Source organism: Oncorhynchus gorbuscha, linkage group LG06, assembly GCF_021184085.1.
Source record: "Oncorhynchus gorbuscha isolate QuinsamMale2020 ecotype Even-year linkage group LG06, OgorEven_v1.0, whole genome shotgun sequence".
Lineage (NCBI taxonomy): Eukaryota > Metazoa > Chordata > Actinopteri > Salmoniformes > Salmonidae > Oncorhynchus > Oncorhynchus gorbuscha.
The window spans coordinates 48,883,760-48,900,692 of NC_060178.1; the positions used below are offsets into that span (position 1 = coordinate 48,883,760).

The 16,933-nt window shown below is 44.6% G+C and overlaps 1 protein-coding gene across 3 annotated transcripts; it reads right to left on the bottom strand.

The window, feature by feature from the left end:
- Nucleotides 1-2,224: 2,224 nt before the first annotated feature.
- LOC124038048 (aldo-keto reductase family 1 member A1-B-like) lies at nucleotides 2,225-15,676 on the bottom strand. 3 transcript variants are annotated; one of them, XM_046353438.1, is made up of 9 exons: nucleotides 15,522-15,676; nucleotides 14,401-14,502; nucleotides 14,120-14,239; nucleotides 6,089-6,240; nucleotides 5,642-5,837; nucleotides 3,682-3,881; nucleotides 3,171-3,243; nucleotides 2,905-2,991; nucleotides 2,225-2,587 (listed from the first exon to the last, which is right to left on the bottom strand). In XM_046353438.1, the coding sequence occupies exons 2-9, from the start codon at nucleotides 14,494-14,496 to the stop codon at nucleotides 2,522-2,524; spliced, it is 990 nt and encodes a 329-aa protein (XP_046209394.1). In that variant the 5' UTR covers nucleotides 14,497-14,502; nucleotides 15,522-15,676; the 3' UTR covers nucleotides 2,225-2,521. The 3 variants fall into 3 exon arrangements, with proteins under 3 accessions (XP_046209394.1, XP_046209393.1, XP_046209392.1); XM_046353437.1 differs by lacking the exon at nucleotides 15,522-15,676 and adding an exon at nucleotides 14,625-15,379; XM_046353436.1 differs by lacking the exon at nucleotides 15,522-15,676 and adding an exon at nucleotides 15,039-15,368.
- Between the last annotated feature and the right edge of the window lie 1,257 nt (nucleotides 15,677-16,933).

Below are 16,933 nucleotides of genomic sequence, written 5' to 3' on the forward strand. Positions count from 1 at the left end.
CTCATAATGCCAGACTGTGTTTCATCAATGATTGCATTCAGGACTTTAATTATTTTTTGCAAGTAGTAAGGCTAATATCATATAGTCATTATTAATTAAGAAGACAAATTGGATGGCAGTTATCGATGAGCAGCACTTCTTTTTTAGGCTTACAGGTATCAGTGTTATTAACCCCTGACTCATTGCAGGAGGGAGAACATTGTTTTTAATACTCTCTAAAAAAAGACTTCAAATAGGGAGCTACTTGTTCAGAAAATAATTTGTAAAATTCTGATGTAATTCCATCAACACCTGGTGATTTATTGTTCTTTAGATGTTTGATAGACTCTATAATCTCTTCAACTTTGATGGGTTCATCACACTGTTTAGATTCTATATCACTGATAGTTAACATTATTCAGTGAGTTAAAAAACATATCAGTGGATTCCTGACAGTACGTAGAGCTATACAACTTTCTGTAAAAACTGCTACAATATTTAGCCATTCATTTTTGGTCATCTGTAATAACACCATCGATGTTTAACTTATGGATAGTGTTATTTTTAGAAGAACATTTCTGAAGTCTAAAGAATTAGAATGAATTCTGTTCTCCCTCCTCAATCCATTTTTCCCCCTAGATCTAATAAAGGCTCCTTCTGCTTTTAATCGATATATATTATCCAGTTTATTTTTGTAACTCAATTAGTTCCATATTCTCCTCCCCGAGAGGCCGACTGGGGACCTCTGAGAAAGGGAAGTTATCTTAATGATCACCTTTTCCTCCTCAGCTCTTCTGGTCTTAGCAAGATTACTACCATATTTTCTAAGGTATTTGGACACCTCAAATTTAAAGAGCTCCCAGTTTTTGCAATAACATTTTTCTCCACAAGCCCTTTACCAAAAGTGTGAAAGCAGATCTTTAACCTCAAACTTAACTATCATTTAATAGTAAGGAAACACCTATTTCCAAGGTCTCAGAGCGAGTGACGTCACCGATTGAAACGCTATTGGTGTGCACAGCCAAGTACCCCTGACTGCAGTGTGCAATTCACTCTGTGGTCAAGGGCATTTCTGCACCGCTAACTAGCTAGCCATTTCACACCGGTTACACTCCAACAATCAACGATAGGCTGGGTGAGTCTAAACCACACCCAGTCTCTACTCTGTGACAGGCCGGCTCGGAAGCAGGAACTACCTCTGTTCAGAGTATATTATAATATCTTTGTCAGGAACGGTTCAGTTCTCTGTTTGCCCTGCGAGGTGGGACAGAGAGCCTGTATATACAAAAATTGCATTTACCACTTATTGCTTAGTTAATAAAAAATACATGGTATACAATCGGTGACGCAATGTCATATTTATCCTGATACCAGATTCGAATTGACGCAACCCTAACACTTTCTACCGGGATAGAAACAATTGTGAGAGAACTTCATCTAGGCGTTGTCTTTTTTTCTTGTCAAATTCCTGCCAAAAGTTAGGTGACATAAGTGCTTCCAAATATGGAGTTGCAGGTTTGCCATATGTCATGTTTGCACAGATCTCTCCTATGTGCAAATCTTTATGGCATTCATTTTACTTAAGGCCCTCGATTTACAAATCAAAAGGTGTTTGTGGATAGTGATTTACATTTGACATGATATTGATCCCATGTTGGCGCCCCCTGACAACGTAATTTTACACGGCTGACTACGGATCATTAGATTGTAGGTTGGACTCCTGGCTATCTAATACATTTTTCACTTCCCAACTGGTCTTTAGGTAGATAGGAATAATCAAAATGTACTTTTGAACATGCAACATTTATATAAAAAGCTCCCCACCTAGCACGATTAGTAAATTTAATCAAAACAACTCATAATCAGAATCCTTCTTTCCATCCAGGTGGTCCAGGTTTGTGGTGTGCAACAGGATATCTGTCTGTCTAGCTGGGATATCTTCTGTCTGGGACAAGAGCATAAAACTGCTGCAGCTGTATACTAGTCTCTACATATACATTGTTATTTACACATGTTGAGTTAGTGGGATGTAGGTACTGGGCTTGGTGAAAGATGGGATAAATACATTACAAAACACAGCTGTAAAATGGTTTATAACACTGCATTTCCATAAACATTTTTCCATCAGAGCTGTTGTGCAGCCTGAGTCAGAAAGTAAATTAGTTTAGTATTTACACTATTGTTTAGACTAGTTTTCCCTCCAAGTGAAGATGCATGTTAATTACCAATCAGTCGAAGCAAATAATTCAAGGGCAGTAACAAAACATTTTTATTACGAAGAACACAGATGCTATGTCCTAATACACTCTAAAGCACTCTTTCCCCGCCACCCCACCACCATGACGACTGATCTGACAGGAGCTGGACTTTTTCTACCAACCTTGTTTCCCCTAAAAAAAAAAAAAACTTCTCAAATCAGTTGTCACTCAGGAGGATTATGACAAAATGAAGCTATGTAATTGAATTGGGACACAGCCTAGGATGGGGTTGAGGAAGGGGAGGGGGTTCCCAAGGCACAAGTGGGCAGCAGTTGGGGATTTACTCAGTAGGGGTCAATAAAGGGGTAGTGTGGATGTCCTGCATCCCTGGGGACAGGCTTCCCATCAACCTGCAACAACAATTGGAAAAATGTCACAAGCTTGCCAGCAGTCGGACATAGAATCTTCTGATCCGTAGTCAGACGTGTCATCCATTGCCCCACTAGCCCACTGACAACTGCTATGGTAGAATATCAACAGAGACACTACATTTTGGTTGCTTAATTCAACCAACTGATTACATACAGCATATATAGTATTAGCTCTCTATGAAACATTTAACCATTGTGAGCTGGCTATCACATAACCCATAGAACTTCAATAACATTCTCTAGTCTCACATCCATTGTACACATGTACCAGTAGAGGGAGCTCTAAAGTCACTCACTGTGATGGTTGGTACAATGTAGCGCCAGCTTTTGTTCAATGCTGTTATACACGTCATCTCTTCTGCTGCAAGGGTAAAGTCAAACACCTGAGGATACACACGCATTTTAGATTACGAGTCCACTCAGTAGTCAAATAATTACACGATGGGAATTATGAAAACAGTTTTGATGGGTAGAAATAGTAGTAATAGGAGCTGTGGTTTCTTGCAGTAGACTGAATCGTGCAGCAATGAACAATTATAGATCGTCAAACAGAATAACCCACCTGGATATTCTCTTTGATCCGAGCCTCTGTCACACTTTTAGGGATAGTCACCACTCCTCGCTGCGTCTGCCATCTAGAAAGAGACAATATGTACATGGTTTGGTTTGAGACCAAATAGGTTACATGAAAAGCAAGATCTAATCACCATATGAGTGTTTTATTAATTTATTTTAGGAATTATTGTGCTAAATTCAGGAGGTCTTGATATATCGTACTGATACATTTATTCTGCCTACCTAAAAGAGAAATTGGGATATTGAAAAAAAGTTACGATTTAAACAGGAGTCGAATCTAGAATCTTTTGATCCGTAATCAGACACACTGTTATCCATTGTGCCACTAGCACGCAGATTGGGGCAAGGCAAGGTGTGTGGTTTTGTTTGTTTATTTATTTTACACCTGTTTCACTGTACAGATGCAAGAGGAGGGGTTCATCACCTCTGGGGATGGGGATGCTGGGTTATCATTGAGTAAAGAGTACTAGGCTAGAACATTATATAACATTACTCACCTAATGATAATTTGTGCTGGGGACTTGTTGTACTTCTTGGCCAAGGTGCCGATGGCTGGTTCATCCAGGAGGACGGGCTCGTCAGGATGCTTCCATGCCCGATCCGGTGACCCCAGTGGGCTGTACGCTGTCATCACCAGGCCCCTGTCCCGGCAGTGTTGCAGCAACAACACCTGAGCCAGATACGGATGGCTTTCCACCTGAATAACAGAAACCACAACTGTCAGCAATGGAGGACTATGCATCAGAATATTCTACGTTTGACTCCTGTCTTAAACTTTTTCAATATTTTACCAACTGATCTTTAGGTAAGGAGGAATAATGTACACACAGCACATGCCACATATCAAGACCTCCCTACCTAGAAAATCTCAAACCAAAAAAAAAAAACTCGTATGTTCTAATATTTAACTGTCAACAAACAAACACTTGCTGTATTTCTGACAGGGACACGAAGAGACAGTAGGGGGAGGGTTGTATGCAAGGATATTGGAGGAGCGATGGACTGTGAGAAGACTGGTTGTGGAACAGAACATTCTAGATTCTAGATATGACTCCTTGCTCCAGAGTGTCACTACAGACCCTGGTTCGATCCTGGGCTGTATCACAATTGGCCGTGATCGGGAGTCCCATAGGGCGGCGCACAATTGGCCCAGCATCGTCCGGGTTAGGGTAGGGGTCTACAATTACAATTATTAGCCAGGTTAGGCCGTCATTGTAAATAAGAATTTGTTCTTAACTGAAATTCTGAACTGACATGCCTAGTTAAATAAACAAAAATAGTTTCTCAACTGATCTTCAGGTAGGTAGCTAGCAGGGTTTCCGTTAGCTGAAAACAGCCGGCTTTCAGCCGTTTAATGCTTTTTAGCCTATTTAATGATTGAAACACCAGTCGATGGAAATACATTTGACCAGTCATGCTTATTGGTTCATTTGGGTTCATTTGCATACTTTTGTGGAATATTTATTCGTTATGCATCTCATGCACAGCATACAGATACAGAGCCTTCAAGCAGAAAATCTGTCAGACATGGTTTTAAGCGCAATAATTCTAATTGAAATTGTGTGTTAAAAATCGCTAATATTTGTATTTCTCAGCCGCTAATTGAGGCATTCTTCGCATTCGCCACTCAAATGCATAGTCAACGGAAGGCAGGCTTCATCGGCGCATCACACCTCTTTGGATGAGCTGGTGGCAGTATGCATTTTTAAAACATATAGCTACTTAAATTGTTTGAAACTTGAATGTTTTACAGAATATCAGGAGGCATGTTTTACCTTGCTTCAAAGTAGCCTAGGCAAAATCTTAGCATATCCGTGGAGGCAATTATTTTATATAGACTTCCATATGCCATTGAAACCAGTAGCCCATTTCTCTCATGTTATTTTGTTTTTAATTTCTCTTTCATTGTCCAGTAGCCAGACAGTTTGGAAAGTAAATGGCTATTGCTGTGAAGAGGAGACAATGAAAAGACATGTCTTTTAGAAATAAAAATTCTCAACTTAATTGAGCGAACAACAGTAGTCCTATAGCGCATCTCATTGGCACCAACTGAGAGCATCGGCTATATCTCCGGTGAGTGTGCACTCACTCGTTATTGCTGGGTCAGTGCCTCTCAAGTTTTTGGACAATAATTTTCTCCTCCAGTTTAGATGGATGAAAAATTGCTTCCCCAAACTTGAAAGTTGTGCGCCGCCTAAGCATACAGTAGGCTAGTGATTTCTGTTTGTTACTCATCTTGTTGGCTGAGGAAAAGTCAATGGACAGTTATACCATCTTCAACATGTGCAGTAAGGACACACCTCGTTGCATCCTCGACTTACATGTTCTGTTAAGATGAATTATATCAAATGTGATTTCTATCATTCTGAGCACCGTGGGTGGAAACCCAAATCAGGTATAATGGAAGTCCTGGTAGCTAGGTACAATGTACGCACAGTCAACACATCTTCTCCTTACCTGGAGCACAGTGGGTTTGATGTTGGCTACAGACAGCACGTCGTCTATCTGTCTGCTGTTGAAGTTGGACAGGCCGATAGCCCTGATCATGCCCTTTCCCACCAGCTTCTCCATGGCAGCCCAAGTCAGCTTGTAGTCGATGTCGTCATACAGCAGGGTGCCGTCCTCTGACTTAGGGAAAGGAGCGTCACCTTGTCTGAGGGAAAGGTAAGGAGAAGTACGGGCACAATTACCACTGAACAGTAGGATGCCCATACAGTTTGTTGTTACACAACCCCCCCTGTAACGTGAATTGATCATTGTTAAAATTATTATAGCAAGTTTAATACCCAGATTGAAATTAATTTAAAAAAGGAAATTCTGCTAGTGTCTGGCAATCCTATGTTTTACTGTATCATGTTCAGTGAGGCTAGTGCCTCTCCAGAACCCATGATGGAGGCAACTCACTGGAAAGCGTAGGGCCAGTGGATGAGGTAGAGATCCAGGTACTCCAGCCTCAGCTCCTTCAGTGTCTTCAGCAGAGCGGGCTCAACATCCTCTGGGTGATGCTGTGTGTTCCACAGCTTGGAGGTGATAAACACATCCTCTCGCCTCAGGGCCTGTAAACAGAGACAGGTTTAAACAGAAACACACACCCCTTTACTTGACCCCATCGTCGGGCTAGTGGCACAATGGATAACTTGTGTGACAAGTCCCAAAAAATAAACATAAAATAAATATACATCCATACAGTTGAAGTCAGAAATGTACATAAATTACGTTGGAGTCATTAGAACCTATGTCTTGTTAATTATAGTTTTGGCAAGTTGATTTGGACATCTACTGTGAGCATGACACAAGTACTTTTTCCAACAATTGTTTACAGAAAGATTATTTCACTTATAATTCACTGTATCACAATTCCAGTGGGTTACATACACTAAATTGACTGTGCCTTTAAACAGCTTGGAAAATCCCAGAATATGATGTCATGGCTTTAGAAAATTCTGATATGCTAATTGTAATAATTTGAGTCCATTGGAGGTGTGCCTGTGGATTTATTTCAAGGCCTACCTTCCAACTGAGTGCCTCTTTGCTTGACATCATGGGAAAATCAAAAGAAATCAGCCAATACCTCAGAAAAATATTTGTAAGCAATTTTCAAATGCCTGAAGGTACCACATTCATCTGTACAAACAATAGCACGCAAGTATAAACACCATAGGACCACGCAGCCGTCATACCACTCAGGAAGGAGACGCGTTCTGCCTCCTAGAGATTGAACGTACTTTGGTGCGAAAAGTATAAATCAATCCCAGAACAACAGCAAAGGACCTTGTGAAGATGCTGGAGGAAACAGGTACAAAAGTATCTATATCCACAGTAAAACGAGTCCTATATCAACATAACCTGAAAGGCTGCTCAGCAAGGAAAAAGCCACTGCTATAAAACCGCCTTAAAAAAGGCCAGACTACAGTTTGCAAATGCACATGGGGACAAAGATCATACCTTTGTAGTTATGTATGTAACTATGTAGTTATGTATGTTGGTCCCATTTTTCATGAGCTGAAATAAAAGATCAGACATTTTCCATATGCACAAAAAAAATCTGTGGCATATCAAGAAGCGGATAAAATAGCATGATCATTACACAGGTGCACCTTGTGCTGAGGACAATAAAAGGCCACTCTAAAATGTGCCGTTTTGTCACACAACACAGTGCCACAGATGTCTCAAGTTGAGGAACGTGTAATTGTCATGCTGACGGCAGGAGTGTCCACCAGAGCTGTTGCAGAGAATTTAATGTGCATTTATCTACCATAAGCCACCTTCAATGCCTTTTTAGAGAATTTGGCTGTATGTCCAACCGGCCTCAACTGCAGACCACGCATCAGCACGCCAGCCCAAGACCTCCACATCTGGCTTCTTCACTTGCGGGATCGTCTAAGATCAGCCACCTGGACAACTGATGAAACTGTGGGTTTGCATAAATGAATTCCTGCACAAACTGTCAGAAACCATTTCAGAGAAGCTCATCTGCATGCTCATCGTCCTCCGCAGGGTCTTGAACTGACTGCAGTTTGGTGTCGTAATCAACTTCCGTGGGAAAATGCTCACCTTCGATGGCCACTGGCACGCATCTTCACGGATGAATCCCAGTTTCAACTTAACCGGGCAGACGGCGTGTAGGGAGGGGTTTGCTGATGTCAACGATTCTTACGCACTACGCGCTTCAGAACTCGGCTGTCCCGTTCTGTGATCTTGTGTGGCCTACCACTTTGTGGCTGAGCCGTTGTTGCTCCTAGACGTTTCCACTTCACAATAACAGCACTTACAGTTTCCCGGGGCAGCTCTAGCAGGGCACTACTTTGATGAAATGACTTGCTGGAAAGGTGGCATCCTATGACAGTGCCACGTTAAAAGTCACTGAACTCAATTCTATACACCTGTCAGCAAATGCAATAGCGAATCAACCCATTTTGCAGGGGTGTTCACATACTTCGGTACACGTGTGTGTGTGTGTGTGTGTGTGTGTGTGTGTGTGTGTGTGTGTGTGTGTGTGTGTGTGTGTGTGTGTGTGTGTGTGTGTGTGTGTGTGTGTGTGTGTGTGTGTGTGTGTGTGTGTGTGTGTGTGTGTGGCAGCAGCGCGCTGATACAGAGCGAGTGGTCGCATCTGCACTTCGCTCCCGCGGGTAGTATAACTTTTTCATTATATTTCATTATAGCACAACGGTTTGATTTGTCTAATCTTAGCAATTTCTTCTCAGCTAGCTACATAGCCGTCTTTGTATCAAAGATAATTGCGTAATTATCGTATTTCGCCGTCCTAACGTAGTCTTCACTAGCCAGCTAGCTAACGTCCACTGATTAGCTGCACTGGAGAAACTATTACACTCAACTGAACGACTTGATTAGTGTAGTGTTAGCTAGCTACATAGCTGTCTTTGCTGTCTTCGTATCATCGTATCCAAGATAATTGTGTTGTTTAGGTTTAGAGTGTGTAGTCTTAGAGTGATTATCTTAATTTACCGAGGTTAGCTAGCCAGCTATTTGTCGTCCTTAACGTAGGTGACTCTGCTAGCTAGCCAACGCTAGCCAACGTCTTCTGTATCACATTTTCACTTCATTTCATTACAGTACAACGGTTTGATTTGTTTGATCGTAGCTAGCTACATAGCTAGCTACATAGCCGTCTTTGTATCAAAGATAATTGTGTAGTCTAGAGCGATTTTCTAGGTTCGCTAGCCAGCTATTGTCGTTCTTTTAACGCAACGTAACGTAAACAACACTGCTAGCTAGCCAGCTAGCCCCCGAATAGCAACACTGCAGAAACTATTACACTCAACGGAACGACTTGATTAGTGTAGTGTCAACAACGCACCCACTGCCAGCTGGCCTACTTCAGCAGTACTGTATCATTTTAATCATTTTAGTCAATAAGATTCTTGCTACGTAGCTTAACTTTCTGAACATTCGAGACGTGTAGTCCACTTGTCATTCCAATCTCCTTTGCATTAGCGTAGCCTCTTCTGTAGCCTGTCAACTATGTGTCTGTTTATCCCTGTTCTCTCCTCTCTGCACAGACCATACAAACGCTCCACACCGCGTGGCCGCGGCCACCCTACTCTGGTGGTCCCAGCGCGCACGACCCACGTGGAGTTCCAGGTCTCCGGTAGCCTCTGGAACTGCCAATCTGCGGTCAACAAGGCAGAGTTCATCTCAGCCTATGCCTCCCTCCAGTCCCTCGACTTCTTGGCACTGACGGAAACATGGATCACCACAGACAACACTGCTACTCCTACTGCTCTCTCTTCGTCCGCCCACGTGTTCTCGCACACCCCGAGAGCGTCTGGTCAGCGGGGTGGTGGCACCGGGATCCTCATCTCTCCCAAGTGGTCATTCTCTCTTTCTCCCCTTACCCATCTGTCTATCGCCTCCTTTGAATTCCATGCTGTCACAGTTACTAGCCCTTTCAAGCTTAACATCCTTATCATTTATCGCCCTCCAGGTTCCCTCGGAGAGTTCATCAATGAGCTTGATGCCTTGATAAGCTCCTTTCCTGAGGACGGCTCACCTCTCACAGTTCTGGGCGACTTTAACCTCCCCACGTCTACCTTTGACTCTTTCCTCTCTGCCTCCTTCTTTCCACTCCTCTCCTCTTTTGACCTCACCCTCTCACCTTCCCCCCTACTCACAAGGCAGGCAATACGCTCGACCTCATCTTTACTAGATGCTGTTCTTCCACTAACCTCATTGCACCTCCCCTCCAAGTCTCCGACCACTGCCTTGTATCCTTTTCCCTCTCGCTCTCATCCAACACCTCCCACACTGCCCCTACTCGGATGGTATCGCGCCGTCCCAACCTTCGCTCTCTCTCCCCCGCTACTCTCTCCTCTTCCATCCTATCATCTCTTCCCTCCGCTCAAACCTTCTCCCACCTATCTCCTGATTCTGCCTCCTCAACCCTCCTCTCCTCCCTCTCTGCATCCCTTGACTCTCTATGTCCCCTATCCTCCAGGCCGGCTCGGTCCTCCCTCCCGCTCCGTGGCTCGATGACTCATTGCGAGCTCACAGAACAGGGCTCCGGGCAGCCGAGCGGAAATGGAGGAAAACTCGCCTCCCTGCGGACCTGGCATCCTTTCACTCCCTCCTCTCTACATTTTCCTCCTCTGTCTCTGCTGCTAAAGCCACTTTCTACCACGCTAAATTCCAAGCATCTGCCTCTAACCCTAGGAAGCTCTTTGCCACCTTCTCCTCCCTCCTGAATCCTCCTCCCCCTCCCCCCTCCTCCCTCTCTGCAGATGACTTCGTCAACCATTTTGAAAAGAAGGTCGACGACATCCGATCCTCGTTTGCTAAGTCAAACGACACCGCTGGTTCTGCTCACACTGCCCTACCCTGTCCTCTGACCTCTTTCTCCCTCTCTCTCCAGATGAAATCTCGCGTCTTGTGACGGCCGGCCGCCCAACAACCTGCCCGCTTGACCCTATCCCCTCCTCTCTTCTCCAGACCATTTCCGGAGACCTTCTCCCTTACCTCACCTCGCTCATCAACTCATCCCTGACCGCCGGCTACGTCCCTTCCGTCTTCAAGAGAGCGAGAGTTGCACCCCTTCTGAAAAAACCTACACTCGATCCCTCCGATGTCAACAATTACAGACCAGTATCCCTTCTTTCTTTTCTCTCCAAAACTCTTGAACGTGCCGTCCTTGGCCAGCTCTCCCGCTATCTCTCTCTGAATGACCTTCTTGATCCAAATCAGTCAGGTTTCAAGACTAGTCATTCAACTGAGACTGCTCTCCTCTGTATCACGGAGGCGCTCCGCACTGCTAAAGCTAACTCTCTCTCCTCTGCTCTCATCCTTCTAGATCTATCGGCTGCCTTCGATACTGTGAACCATCAGATCCTCCTCTCCACCCTCTCCGAGTTGGGCATCTCCGGCGCGGCCCACGCTTGGATTGCGTCCTACCTGACAGGTCGCTCCTACCAGGTGGCGTGGCGAGAATCTGTCTCCTCACCACGCGCTCTCACCACTGGTGTCCCCCAGGGCTCTGTTCTGGCCCTCTCCTATTCTCGCTATACACCAAGTCACTTGGCTCTGTCATAACCTCACATGGTCTCTCTTATCATTGCTATGCAGATGACACACAATTAATCTTCTCCTTTCCCCCTTCTGATGACCAGGTGGCGAATCGCATCTCTGCATGTCTGGCAGACATATCAGTGTGGATGACGGATCACCACCTCAAGCTGAACCTCGGCAAGACGGAGCTGCTCTTCCTCCCGGGGAAGGACTGCCCGTTCCATGATCTCGCCATCACGGTTGACAACTCCATTGTGTCCTCCTCCCAGAGCGCCAAGAACCTTGGCGTGATCCTGGACAACACCCTGTCGTTCTCAACCAACATCAAGGCGGTGGCCCGTTCCTGTAGGTTCATGCTCTACAACATCCGCAGAGTACGACCCTGCCTCACACAGGAAGCGGCGCAGGTCCTAATCCAGGCACTTGTCATCTCCCGTCTGGATTGCTGCAACTCGCTGTTGGCTGGGCTCCCTGCCTGTGCCATTAAACCCCTTCAACTCATCCAGAACGCCGCAGCCCGTCTGGTGTTCAACCTTCCCAAGTTCTCTCACGTCACCCCGCTCCTCCGTTCTCTCCACTGGCTTCCAGTTGAAGCTCGCATCCGCTACAAGACCATGGTGCTTGCCTACGGAGCTGTGAGGGGAACGGCACCTCAGTACCTCCAGGCTCTGATCAGGCCCTACACCCAAACAAGGGCACTGCGTTCATCCACCTCTGGCCTGCTCGCCTCCCTACCACTGAGGAAGTACAGCTCCCGCTCAGCCCAGTCAAAACTGTTCGCTGCCCTGGCCCCCCAATGGTGGAACAAACTCCCTCACGACGCCAGGACAGCGGAGTCAATCACCACCTTCCGGAGACACCTGAAACCCCACCTCTTTAAGGAATACCTAGGATAGGATAAGTAATCCCTCTCACCACCCCCCCCTTAAGTTTTAGATGCACTATTGTAAAGTGACTGTTCCACTGGATGTCATAAGGTGAATGCACCAATTTGTAAGTCGCTCTGGATAAGAGCGTCTGCTAAATGACTTAAATGTTAAATGTACATACATACATACATACATACATACATACATACATACATACATACATACATACATACATACATACATACATACATACATACATACATACATACATACATACATACATACATACATACGACTACAGCTCAGCGTTCAACACCATAGTGCCCTCAAAGCTCATCAATAAGCTAAGGACCCTGGGACTAAACACCTCCCTCTGCAACTGGATCCTGGACTTCCTGACGGGCTGCCCCCAGGTGGTAAGGTTAGGTAACAACACATCCACCATGCTGATCCTCAACACAGGGGTTCCTCAGGGGTACGTGCTCAGTCCCCTCCTGTACTCCCTGTTCATGCATGGCCAGGCACGACTCCAACACATTACATTTGCCGATGACACAACAGTGGTAGGCCTGATCACAGACAACGACAAGACAGCCTATAAGGAGGTGGTCAGAGACCTGGCCGTGTGGTGCCAGGACAACAACCTCTCCCTCAACATGATCAAGACAAAGGAGATGGTTGTGGACGACAGGAAAAAGAGGACCGAGCACACCCCCGTTCTCATCAACAGGGCTGCAGTGGAGCAGGTTGAGAGCTTCAAGTTCCTTGGTGTTCAGATTACCAACAAACTAACATGGGCCAAGCATACCAAGACAGCCGTGAAGAGGGCACAACAAAACCTATTCCCACTCAGGAGACCGAAAAGATTTGGCATGGGTGCTCAGATCCTCAAAAAGGTTCTACAGCTGCACCATCGGGTGCCTTGCGGTCGGACTACAGAGGGTAGTGTGAACGAGTGCCCCCCCCCCTCACACCACTGCTACTCTCTGTTGTCATCTATGCAGTCACTTTAACAACTCTACCTACATGTACATACTAACTCAAATAACCAGTCCCCCCCCCCGAACATTGACTCTGTATCGGTACCCCCCTGTATATAGTCTAGCTATTGTTATTTCACTGCTGCTCTTTAATTACTTCTAACTATTATCTCTTATTCTTATCTGTACTTTTTGAAACTGCATTGTTGGTTAGGGGCTCGTAAGTAAGCATTTCACTTTAAGGTCTACGATACCTGTTGTATTCGGCATATGTGACTAATACAATTTGATATGTACAGTGCCTTCAGAAAGTATTCAGACCCCTTGACATTTCCAAATTTTGTTACATTACAGGCTTATTCTAAAATGGATTAAATAAATAAATCTCAGCAATATACACACAATACCCCATAATGACAAAGCAAAAACAGTTTATAAATTTGTGCAAATGTATAAAAAATAATTATATACTTTATTTACATAAGTATTTAGACCCTTTGCTTATGAGACTCAATTGAGCTCAGGTGCATCCTGGGAGAAAAAAAACGAATCCATTTTAGAATAAGACTAACTTTAAAAAATGTGGAAAAATTCAAGGGATCTGAATGCTGTTCATTCTAAATAGTAAAATCTAATCTGTTCAAAACTGTGGCAGCAAATGCTGCAGTTGTCATTCAGATTGACATTCAAAGTGAAATATGTGTATTTATGCTGTTGTTCAAATGCACAGATCGATTTATATATCTTCTCAAACTACCAGTAGTTTGAAAACTTGGCACCATTATTCTGTCATGCTGCTTTGTTGACAACTCCAACCACCTCACACCCCGGGGTATTCAGCAAATCAGCAGCTACCACTGGACTAGCACATCTCTGTCCTTCTCAGTATCTCCCGATGAGGTCTATGGTATCCACATTGATAAGCCTTAGATACCATACTCGTAGCTCTGGGCCAGGGTGTTAAGTGTTCGATTGAGCCTTCTTCAACAACCATTAAATAAGAAGACGACTCAAGCCGCATGTAACGCCCTGGACCAGAGCTACCATGTTCCTTGCTGTTGGCTTACTTTGTCAGGGCCAAGTGTCTCCTGCAGAGCCTCGCCAATCTCCACCTCGTTGCCATAGATGGCAGCACAGTCGATGTGACGGTAGCCAGCCTGCAAAGCCCACACCACTGCCTGTTTTACCTGGAATACAGCACAACCCAAGACGACAGCCATTGTTACAAAGACCCCAACAGCAAGCCCATATTGATAGTACACTCCATTTTGATAAAAACCTAAATTAGTCAGGATAAATATTTGATCCAAAAGATGAATGGTTAATCAATCACGTGTGAGGCACCTACCTTGCCAGGTTCGCTCTTCCATGTTCCTAGACCGAGGAGAGGCATTTTCCGCCCGGTGTTGAGAACTGCAAAGTCATGTTTACCTGTCACTGCCATGTGTACCTGAAAGACAGGGCAGAAGACAGATGCCGCAGCCGTTGAGATATTCACATTGAGCATCTCAATAGTGTTAAGTAGCTATTATTGTGTCCTCTCCATGATCATGTTGAAAACCTAACCAGTACCTTATCCTGCCCAGCACTCCCCCTGGCCTGATCCTCCTGCCTCTGGTTCATAGAACTTCTGACTGTCAGCTCATTTCGATTAACCAGGACTAAAGGCTTGCGTAATTGGCCAGCTGCTTAATTACAGTTCTATGGTACCAGTTAGGTTTACATAGATCTGTCCACAAGAGAGTAACTGTCAGCGAGCTGCTGTTTCCACAGACGCACAAGATTTGAGTCCACACCTGGACCGTCACTGGTCTAGAACTACTTCCTTCGCCATGCAGTTGAGTTTAGTCATCTAGAATCACTGGCTACAATAGGCTAGCCTATTGCACCTTTTCTTAGCTAATACTCCATACTCGAAATAAGACCCGCTTCTAATAGATGGAACTAAAGCCACAGTGAAATTAGTCCAATAATCGCTCCACTTACCCAGTAGACATGGTGACTCTTAAAAATCAAGGTGTGCAATCGGAAGCCGGCTGCAGTTAAACAAAGCCTGTCTGCAATCAACGAGGTAGGGTGGACAACTGTATAACTGTTGCGGTCTTTCAGATTTACAATGCCAGTTATTAGGCAATCCTCCAACAAACGGACACGCAATGGCACTGCATCGTGCAATAACCATGAATACTGGGAATAAGCAACCCAAATGTCAGTACATGATGATGTTTTCGGTGTCATTTTTAATTTCACTGACATTCCCTTCGCCTACATTACGATTAACGTAATGCATCTCTTTAATCATCTCACCTGTTTTACATTACATTTGACACGATTGAGAACAGAATCTATTCCAATTATATTTTATTTGCAGATTTTCTACCCACTCCCACCTACAGTAATTTATATCAAAAAACAATACAATGCCATAACAAAACGACAAGCAGCTGTATTCAAACAGTTCCCACTTACTGTTACAGGTCTCAATCTGTAAATCAACCTATATAATCTTCAACGGCCCGGTCACAAATATAAAATAATTAGCTGTTTAAAAAATCTGAATTCATTTTGCTAAGATTTCCGTTTCCGGGGTTTGATCGCATTTTTTACAGTGAGTTATAATGCCGCGTTCAAAAAAACTGGGAATTCACAAAAAGCGAGATCCGAATGGGAAAATTGATTTGAACTCGAGCCTCTTTCTTAGAGCTCCGATTTTCCAACCTGAAGATCACTGATTTGAACTCGGAAAAATGAGGTCAAATCATGACGTCAGTGACCTTCAGGCCGGAGAGTTGGAGCTCTCGAAAGAGGCCAGAGTTCCCGACTTGGATTTCCGAGTTGTATGACCGTTAAAACGATTTTACCAGCTGGAGTTATTTTTTTCCCCCGTTTTTCGAGTTCCCAGTTGATTTGAATGCGGCATAAAGAACGATCGTAGACTGACTGTCCACAGATAGGTCTCGTTTGTCTCCGCTGTGCAAGGAACAGGAAGTGGTCATGGGTAGACGGGATCCAACTTTTGTCTTTGCTAGAAGGGATCCAATATTTGTCCAATTAACTTCAAATTTGACTTTTCGTTTTACGCTTCGAACACACCGACTGTGTTTTGCGTTTTGATTCACCAGAAGTACATTCATTTCCAATGGAACCCTGCGTTGGCCTTGCAGCATGGATTTATCGAACGTATGCATCAAATTGTATGCGTGGACTTACTTGACAGAAAGCAGCAAAATGTGAATGTTGAATTTTTGATGCACACATATCCAGTAAATAAATGTGGGATAACATAATAAAAACAGTTTGACTGTATAATTTATTTAAATGTTTTATTCTCAGTTCCTGGAGAGGTGGAATTTCCCCAACTGTCTTGGCTCCATTGACGGGAAACATGTAGTAATCCTGGCTCCACTGTGCTCGGGTTCGCCATTCTACAACTACAAGGGTACATAATTCAGTTGTACTCTTGGCTGTTGTAGATGCAATCTACTATTTCCGTGTTGTCGATGTTGGTGCTTACGGCAAGGGAAGTGATGGCGGGACTCTGCCTTCAGCCAGGCACTTCAGGATGGCACCCTGGAGACTCCACCACCTGCATCACTCCCTGGGGCTGAAGACCTGGGACCTGTTCCCCACGTCTTCGTCGATGACGAGGCCTTCCCTTCGAGACCCAACCTCATGAGGCCCTACACTGTACGCCAGCTGCCATTGCCAAAGCCTGTAAGGATCTTTAACAAACGACTGTCCGGGGCAAAGTTAGTTGTTGAATGCGCCTTTGGGATTCTGGCAGCCCGTTGGAGAATGTATCGGAGAGTGCTTGGTCTCAGCCTCTCAAATGTCAATGCCTGCGTGAAGGCCACATGTGTTGTCTACAACTACCTGCGGAG

What these genes read in the sequence shown, in the direction of transcription:
- LOC124038048 (XM_046353436.1), bottom strand. Translation starts at nt 15,308, where the DNA reads ATGTCAGTGAAATTAAAAATGACACCGAAAACATCATCATGTACTGAC. An exon ending in GGAAGAGCGAACCTGGCAAG is followed by an intron (nt 14,240 to 14,400) that starts GTAGGTGCCTCA and finishes GCTGTATTCCAG; the next exon opens with GTAAAACAGGCAGTGGTGTG. An exon ending in CCAGCACAAATTATCATTAG is followed by an intron (nt 3,244 to 3,681) that starts GTGAGTAATGTT and finishes GTCTCTTTCTAG; the next exon opens with ATGGCAGACGCAGCGAGGAG.